The 9,926-nt window shown below is 47.4% G+C and overlaps 1 protein-coding gene across 1 annotated transcript; it reads left to right on the top strand.

Moving 5' to 3' along the window:
- The first annotated feature begins 2,847 nt into the window (after positions 1–2,847).
- On the top strand, positions 2,848–9,247 carry NRM (nurim). Its single transcript, XM_073582164.1, has 2 exons — positions 2,848–3,004; positions 7,641–9,247. The coding sequence occupies exon 2, from the start codon at positions 7,753–7,755 to the stop codon at positions 8,614–8,616; it is 864 nt and encodes a 287-aa protein (XP_073438265.1). The 5' UTR covers positions 2,848–3,004; positions 7,641–7,752; the 3' UTR covers positions 8,617–9,247.
- Positions 9,248–9,926: the final 679 nt, after the last annotated feature.

Genomic DNA, 9,926 nt, shown 5'->3' with positions numbered 1-9,926 from the left:
TATCCTGTGTGATACTGACTGCTGAGCTGTGTATCTAATCCTATCCTGTGTGATACTGTCTACTGAGCTGTGTATCTAATCCTATCCTGTGTGATACTGACTGCTGAGCTGTGTATCTAATCCTATCCTGTGTGATACTGACTGCTGAGCCGTGTATCTAATCCTATCCTGTGTGATACTGACTGCTGAGCCGTGTATCTAATCCTATCCTGTGTGATGCTGACTGCTGAGCCGTGTATCTAATCCCATCCTGTGTGATACTGTCTGCTGAGCCGTGTATCTAATCCTCTCCTGTGTGATACTGACTGCTGAGCCGTGTATCTAATCCTATCCTGTGTGATACTGACTGCTGAGCCGTGTATCTAATCCTGTCCTGTGTGATACTGACTGCTGAGCCGTGCATCTAATCCTATCCTGTGTGATTCTGACTGCTGAGCCATGTATCTAATCCTATCCTGTGTGATACTGTCTGCTGAGACGTGTATCTAATCCTCTCCTGTGTGATACTGTCTGCTGAGCCGTGTATCTAATCCTATCCTGTGTGATACTGACTGCTGAGCCATGTATCTAATCCTGTCCTGTGTGATACTGACTGCTGAGCCATGTATCTAATCCTATCCTGTGTGATACTGACTGCTGAGCCGTGCATCTAATCCTATCCTGTGTGATACTGTCTGCTGAGCTGTGTATCTAATCCTCTCCTGTGTGATACTGTCTGCTGAGCCGTGTATCTAATCCTATCCTGTGTGATACTGACTGCTGAGCCATGTATCTAATCCTCTCCTGTGTGATACTGACTGCTGAGCCGCGTATCTAATCCTCTCCTGTGTGATACTGACTGCTGAGCCGCGTATCTAATCCTCTCCTGTGTGATACTGTCTGCTGAGCCGTGTATCTAATCCTATCGTGTGTGATACTGACTACTGAGCAGTGTATCTAATCCTATCCTGTGTGATACTGACTGCTGAGCCATGTATCTAATCCTATCCTGTGTGATACTGACTGCTGAGCCGTGCATCTAATCCTCTCCTGTGTGATACTGACTGCTGAGCCCTGTATCTAATCCTCTCCTGTGTGATACTGTCTGCTGGGCCGTGTATCTAATCCTATCCTGTGTGATACTATCTGCTGAGCTGTGTATCTAATCCTCTCCTGTGTGATACTGACTGCTGAGCCGTGTATCTAATCCTATCCTGTGTGATACTGACTGCTGAGCCGTGTATCTAATCCTATCCTGTGTGATACTGACTGCTGAGCTGTGTATCTAATCCTATCCTGTGTGATACTGTCTACTGAGCTGTGTATCTAATCCTATCCTGTGTGATACTGACTGCTGAGCTGTGTATCTAATCCTATCCTGTGTGATACTGACTGCTGAGCCGTGTATCTAATCCTATCCTGTGTGATACTGACTGCTGAGCCGTGTATCTAATCCTATCCTGTGTGATGCTGACTGCTGAGCCGTGTATCTAATCCCATCCTGTGTGATACTGTCTGCTGAGCCGTGTATCTAATCCTCTCCTGTGTGATACTGACTGCTGAGCCGTGTATCTAATCCTATCCTGTGTGATACTGACTGCTGAGCCGTGTATCTAATCCTGTCCTGTGTGATACTGACTGCTGAGCCGTGCATCTAATCCTATCCTGTGTGATTCTGACTGCTGAGCCATGTATCTAATCCTATCCTGTGTGATACTGTCTGCTGAGACGTGTATCTAATCCTCTCCTGTGTGATACTGTCTGCTGAGCCGTGTATCTAATCCTATCCTGTGTGATACTGACTGCTGAGCCATGTATCTAATCCTGTCCTGTGTGATACTGACTGCTGAGCCATGTATCTAATCCTATCCTGTGTGATACTGACTGCTGAGCCGTGCATCTAATCCTATCCTGTGTGATACTGTCTGCTGAGCTGTGTATCTAATCCTCTCCTGTGTGATACTGTCTGCTGAGCCGTGTATCTAATCCTATCCTGTGTGATACTGACTGCTGAGCCATGTATCTAATCCTCTCCTGTGTGATACTGACTGCTGAGCCGCGTATCTAATCCTCTCCTGTGTGATACTGACTGCTGAGCCGCGTATCTAATCCTCTCCTGTGTGATACTGTCTGCTGAGCCGTGTATCTAATCCTATCGTGTGTGATACTGACTACTGAGCAGTGTATCTAATCCTATCCTGTGTGATACTGACTGCTGAGCCATGTATCTAATCCTATCCTGTGTGATACTGACTGCTGAGCCGTGCATCTAATCCTATCCTGTGTGATACTGACTGCTGAGCTGTGTATCTAATCCTCTCCTGTGTGATACTGTCTGCTGAGCCGTGTATCTAATCCTATCCTGTGTGATACTGACTGCTGAGCCATGTATCTAATCCTCTCCTGTGTGATACTGACTGCTGAGCCGCGTATCTAATCCTCTCCTGTGTGATACTGACTGCTGAGCCGCGTATCTAATCCTCTCCTGTGTGATACTGTCTGCTGAGCCGTGTATCTAATCCTATCGTGTGTGATACTGACTACTGAGCAGTGTATCTAATCCTCTCCTGTGTGATACTGACTGCTGAGCCATGTATCTAATCCTCTCCTGTGTGATACTGACTGCTGAGCTGTGTATCTAATCCTCTCCTGTGTGATACTGACTGCTGAGCCGTGTATCTAATCCTATTCTTTGTGATACTGACTGCTGAGCCGTGTATCTAATCCTCTCCTGTGTGATACTGCTGAGCCGTGTATCTAATCCTATCCTGTGTGATACTGACTGCTGAGCTGTGTATCTAATCCTCTCCGGTAGATCCTGTATCTTAGGTGCTGCTGTACATTTCTTTCCATCCTTGCTGTAGCAGGAGCTCCCTCTAGAGGCCGCTCAGATATTTTTGTCCCTCTGCAGCCTCCTTACTTTCCTTTTTGCTCCACAGCCGCAGTGCATTGTGGGAGGGGGAGGCTTCATTCACACACAGATTACTTTGGGCGGGAGACGTCTCTTCCAATTCTCCCAGCGCTGGTAAGAAAGAGCCGAGTGCGACCCGCACCATTCTATATAGTGCGGGGAGGAGGATGGGGGTCGTAGTGCTGTATCGCTCTGGGATAGATTGATGTGATAGGATTAGATACACGGCTCAGCAGTATCACAGGATAGGATTAGATACACGGCTCAGCAGTCAGTATCACACAGGAGAGGATTAGATACACGGCTCAGCAGTCAGTATCACACAGGAGAGGATTAGATACACGGCTCAGCAGTCAGTATCACACAGGAGAGGATTAGATACAGGGCTCAGCAGTCAGTATCACACAGGAGAGGATTAGATACATGGCTCAGCAGTCAGTATCACAGGATAGGATTAGATACACGGCTCAGCAGTCAGTATCACAGGATAGGATTAGATACACGGCTCAGCAGTCAGTATCACACAGGAGAGGATTAGATACACGGCTCAGCAGTCAGTATCACAGGATAGGATTAGATACACGGCTCAGCAGTCAGTATCACACAGGAGAGGATTAGATACACGGCTCAGAAGTCAGTATCACACAGGATAGGATTAGATACATGGCTCAGCAGTCAGTATCACACAGGAGAGGATTAGATACATGGCTCAGCAGTCAGTATCACAGGATAGGATTAGATACATGGCTCAGCAGTCAGTATCACACAGGAGAGGATTAGATACATGGCTCAGCAGTCAGTATCACACAGGATAGGATTAGATACACGGCTCAGCAGTCAGTATCACACAGGATAGGATTAGATACATGGCTCAGCAGTATCACACAGGAGAGGATTAGATACACAGCTCAGCAGTCAGTATCACAAAGGATAGGATTAGATACACGGCTCAGCAGTCAGTATCACACAGGAGAGGATTAGATACATGGCTCAGCAGTATCACACAGGAGAGGATTAGATACACGGCTCAGCAGTATCACACAGGAGAGGATTAGATACACGGCTCAGCAGTCAGTATCACAAAGGATAGCATTAGATACACGGCTCAGCAGTCAGTATCACACAGGAGAGGATTAGATACATGGCTCAGCAGTATCACACAGGAGAGGATTAGATCCACAGCTCAGCAGTCAGTATCACACAGGAGAGGATTAGATACATGGCTCAGCAGTATCACACAGGAGAGGATTAGATACACGGCTCAGCAGACAGTATCACACAGGATAGGGTTAGATACACGGCTCAGCAGTCAGTATCACACAGGATAGGATTACATACATGGCTCAGCAGTATCACACAGGAGAGGATTAGATACACAGCTCAGCAGTCAGTATCACAAAGGATAGGATTAGATACACGGCTCAGCAGTCAGTATCACACAGGAGAGGATTAGATACATGGCTCAGCAGTATCACACAGGAGAGGATTAGATACACGGCTCAGCAGTATCACACAGGAGAGGATTAGATACACGGCTCAGCTGTCAGTATCACAAAGGATAGCATTAGATACACGGCTCAGCTGTCAGTATCACAAAGGATAGCATTAGATACATGGCTCAGCAGTATCACACAGGAGAGGATTAGATCCACAGCTCAGCAGACAGTATCACACAGGATAGGGTTAGATACATGGCTCAGCAGACAGTATCACACAGGAGAGGATTAGATCCACAGCTCAGCAGACAGTATCACACAGGATAGGGTTAGATACACGGCTCAGCAGACAGTATCACACAGGATAGGATTAGATACACGGCTCAGCAGACAGTATCACACAGGAGAGGATTAGATACACGGCTCAGCAGTCAGTATCACAAAGGATAGCATTAGATACACGGCTCAGCAGTCAGTATCACACAGGAGAGGATTAGATACATGGCTCAGCAGTATCACACAGGAGAGGATTAGATACACGGCTCAGCAGACAGTATCACACAGGATAGGGTTAGATACACGGCTCAGCAGACAGTATCACACAGGATAGGATTAGATACACGGCTCAGCAGACAGTATCACACAGGATAGGATTAGATACACGGATCAGCAGACAGTATCACACAGGATAGGATTAGATACATGGCTCAGCAGACAGTATCACACAGGATAGGATTAGATACACGGCTCAGCAGACACTATCACAAAGGATAGGATTAGATACACGGCTCAGCAGTCAGTATCACACAGGATAGGATTAGATACACGGCTCAGCAGTCAGTATCACAGGATAGGAATAGATACATGGCTCAGCAGTCAGTATCACACAGGATAGGATTAGATACACGGCTCAGCAGTCAGTATCACACAGGATAGGATTAGATACACGGCTCAGCAGTCAGTATCACACAGGATAGGATTAGATACACGGCTCAGCAGTCAGTATCACACAGGATAGGATTAGATACACGGCTCAGCAGACAGTATCACACAGGATAGGGTTAGATACACGGCTCAGCAGACAGTATCACACAGGATAGGATTAGATACACGGCTCAGCAGACAGTATCACACAGGATAGGATTAGATACACGGCTCAGCAGACAGTATCACACAGGATAGGATTAGATACACGGCTCAGCAGACAGTATCACACAGGATAGGATTAGATACACGGCTCAGCAGACAGTATCACACAGGATAGGATTAGATACACGGCTCAGCAGACACTATCACAAAGGATAGGATTAGATACACGGCTCAGCAGTCAGTATCACACAGGATAGGATTAGATACACGGCTCAGCAGTCAGTATCACACAGGATAGGAATAGATACACGGCTCAGCAGTCAGTATCACACAGGATAGGATTAGATACACGGCTCAGCAGTCAGTATCACACAGGATAGGATTAGATACACGGCTCAGCAGTCAGTATCACACAGGATAGGATTAGATACACGGCTCAGCAGTCAGTATCACACAGGATAGGATTAGATACACGGCTCAGCAGTCAGTATCACACAGGATAGGATTAGATACACGGCTCAGCAGTCAGTGTCACACAGGAGAGGATTAGATACACGGCTCAGCAGTCAGTGTCACACAGGATAGGATTAGATACACGGCTCAGCAGTCAGTATCACACAGGATAGGATTAGATACACGGCTCAGCAGTCAGTATCACACAGGATAGGATTAGATACACGGCTCAGCAGTCAGTATCACACAGGATAGGATTAGATACACGGCTCAGCAGTCAGTGTCACACAGGATAGGATTAGATACACGGCTCAGCAGTCAGTATCACACAAGATAGGAATAGATACACTGCAGACGGTGTTACACAGGATTAGATGCACGTCCCAGCTGCTCCTGGGTCTCCTTAGTTATGTGGCGGTGCAGAGTGGTCTATATGAGATGGCCGTCGTCTCTGGCATACATTGCTGGGTGTTGTCCACGGTTCCTCGCTCATCGCACAGTATCATGGGATAAGATTAGATGGGACTGTCCCCTGTTAGGACGGAGAAGAGACCCCCCACCCCACACCTACAAATGAGATCTCTCTGTGTTTGTGGAGTTCCCCTTCATGTAAATATTGATTTGGAATTGGGAGTAAAAGTGCAATCTATGGTGGGATGTGTTCGGAATGTATACCGTGCTGCTGTCGCCCCGAGGGTCCCTGCTAGCTACATGTTGCTCCACATACAATTTATACCCTGTGATGTGCAGTCAGCTCCAGAGCTGCATTCTAAATTCTGCCAGCTTCAGTCTTGTTTTGAGTGCATTGTCTGCATGGAGAGTACTGTGAGCAGCATGTGACAGGTGCTGACAGTCCTGACTGCAGCTCTGGTTGTGACTGGAGCAGGAGACCTGGTATACCGCGTAGATGATGCAGCAATTCCTTAATATTTTCATGTATTGTATCAATTTTGTCTGTGGAAAATGAATCTTTTGACCCAGGAGAAGTCGCAGCCTCCAAATAACCTGAAAAGTTGCCTGACACAAGAGCTTACGCTCCAGAGATCTCTTGCCGTCCTTTTCTAGGTAGTGGTAGAAGTCGGGGGAACGGTCCTCAGTCGCCTTTGGGTATTTGTGGCCGTAACGAGCGGAAATGTAACCGATCGATCGACGCCCGATGTATGGAGACGATCAATCATTAATATGAGCGTCCTGCTTCTTCTTTCCCCATGCGATGTGCACACAAGAACCATCCAACCACCGGATGAAGGGGCAGTTTTAGGGTCCCAGCAGGGCCCCTCTTTGCTTTTGATTCATTTCCTTTCCGATGTTTTATTTTTTTATCTGTAGAGTTGTATCGGGGATAGTGTTTGTTTTTTTTCACGGAACCATCTGCAGTTTTTACCATATTAGTTTGGATGCTCCGGCACATGGTGATGACAAATATTTTCTTAGTTTATTTTTTATTCTTCGTCCTGCGTAAAGTCGGCGTGATTTGCGCTTTCATGGCGTTGCCGCGGGGGATGTCTGTCGTGCCGCGGGTGTCTGTCGTGCCGCAGGGGCTGTCGCCGACCTACGTTTTGCTTGTCTCTCAGCTGATACTTTCCATGTTTCCACGGACCAGTGATCACACTGTGGATCCACAGACCGTGCGGCGGGCCGCCTGCTGCCTAGAAATAGGATGATGGGAGGTCTAACGATCAGCAACTTTTCCAGGGGCGGGCTGCCATGACTCAGGGCAAAAGCGAATATCTCTCTGTTAATTGCATTCCTTCTTGCTTACTGTTTCCTAGTCTGCCGGCCCTGTCTCTCCAGTGAGGGTCTCTGCCTCCGAGGCTGCGCACAGGGCAGTGAGGAATAAACCCTGATGAAGTCACGCCAAGTTCTTCGGAGTACACAGGAAATATGAAAATGTCGGCGGACGCCCAAGTGTCTCACCCCGGTTCCCCGCTGCCCTCGAAGTTGACCTGTCTCTCCCTGGGCATGGCCGCCTTCCTCTGCTTTGTGGCCGGCTTCGGCACTGGGGCTGAGTTTGTACGCTTTCTATCCTTTGGTGCCATATTTAAGAACATCAGTGGAGGACTGGAGGACGAGCGGCGCATGTTGTGGCGAGATGCCGTCGGCGACTCCTCGTTCCTGCGCTCTCTTGGGTTGAATGTTGCGCTGCTGATCTTATTCGTCATCCAGCACAGTCTCATGGCCTGGCCTACAGTAAAGGAGGCGGTTGTGAAAGTTTTCGGGGTGCTGCAGAGATCGGTGTACATCCTGTGCACCGCTGCGTCGCTCCAGATCTTGATGCGCTACTGGCAGCCCTTCCCACGAGGACCTTACCTCTGGAACGTCACCACGACCCCTTGGAGCGCCTGGCTCCCCCTGCTCTGTGCCCTCCTCCATACCGTGTCATGGCTCCTTATATTCAGCGTCCTCCTGATCTTCGATTACGCGGAACTGATGGGGGTCAAGCAGGTCTATTACCACTGCCTGGGAATGGGGGACCCCCTTTCTCATAAGTCACCCCGCGCTGCCCGCCTCTACGCCCACCTCCGGCACCCCATCTACCTGGAGTTATTGGTCATCCTCTGGGCTGTTCCCTCCCTGCCCCCCGATCGTCTGCTCCTCTCCTCCGCTCTCACCCTGTACCTGTCCTTGGTTCACCGCCTGGATGTGCAGGATTACAGCTACCTCCGCTCCCAGCTGGAAAAGAAGTTTACGCTCTTCTCGCGAGAGGAAGCGAGCGCCCAGCATGGCGTGTTGTGGAAAAAAGACTGAAGTGGGAGAGCGGTTGTAGCAGCGGGTGTGCGGTGTATCAGGCGAGAGATCTGGGCCGCTTTACAGGGTGCTAAATTAAGACCGAAATATATGGATTGATTACTATTCCTTGCTCAATCACAACGATCGCCTAGATTAAAGATCTCTAGTCCGATCCAGAGCAGCATTTATAATTCTGCCAGCTTGCCTCGTTCTGAAATCGTCAATCCTGGCGGTTCCTGCTTGTTCAGTATCTGCATAGGTAAATACAGAGTAATATTTTTAAGGGGATCTTCAATTGGGAGCTTTCCGGAAGCCAGACCAAAAGAAAGCGATCACCTTACCGATGGGAAAAGTACAGGCCTGGAGACCAAGTGCATAGTGGTAAGAAGGACGGACACTTGCAGGCTACAGTGCAGCTGGGACGGCGCCCTCCGTCCACTCTTATGTGCTTTTAGATAAAACTAGAGACAGATTGTTATATTTTTTACATTTTTTGAATTCGTAATTTCTTGCTTTCTGCAGCAGCCTGACGCTGGGAAGGGAAAACTTGTGTTTTCTAACATGACGCTCTTTTTCTTTTATCTCAAATATTGCTGAACCCCCAGCTCTTATATCTGCTTTGATCTTTTAGTAAATTTTTAAAAACCCATTAACATGTAATTTATTTTATTTGTCGGAAACGCGGCGGCTGCAGATGAGTGTGCAAAAAAAAAAAGGTATTAGTTATATGACATTGCTGCTTGAGCGATTGCTCTGCTCTGTGACCACTGAAGCCAATTGCCGGCCAGGTCATGTAAGCATTGTCAATACATCGCTGCTAAGGCCGGTGATTGGCTGCAGCAGTCACTTCCGTGTGGTCATAACGGCACACTATCCCCTTAACCCAGTAAGAATTCACCCAACATTTGTTTCTAAGCTTTTGCTTTTTCTTCTTCTTTCAAGAGCCTTTTTTTTTTTTTTTGTATTTTTTTTTTTTATCTTGTGCCATGTACATCCTCCGGGTGAGCAAAAATCTAAAAAAAAAAATATAGAAAAAAAAAATCAAAGTTTATACCTGCTTACACCCTCCCCAATTATCCCAAAACAAAAGTAAAATAAAAAAAACACAGATTCAGTATTTCCACCAGGGCTGTGGAGTCGGTAAGCCACAGTTGCGACTCCGACTCCTGGATTTTATCCGGCTCCGACTCCTTCATAAATGGCCAATTCATAACAACAAATTTACTGTTGTAAAATATTAAACATCGTGCTTATTCAGTTTCTCACCATCATATAAGTAATCAGACCACTTAGAGCAAAAACTACATTTATTAGAATACAATTAGAAT

The sequence above is a fragment of the Dendrobates tinctorius genome, unplaced genomic scaffold (assembly GCF_039654945.1).
Source record: "Dendrobates tinctorius isolate UK_male_01 unplaced genomic scaffold, ASM3965494v1 ptg000070l, whole genome shotgun sequence".
Taxonomy (NCBI): domain Eukaryota; kingdom Metazoa; phylum Chordata; class Amphibia; order Anura; family Dendrobatidae; genus Dendrobates; species Dendrobates tinctorius.
Note: the sequence above shows the minus strand (reverse complement) of the source record. Positions and strands in the feature narration are given on the sequence as shown.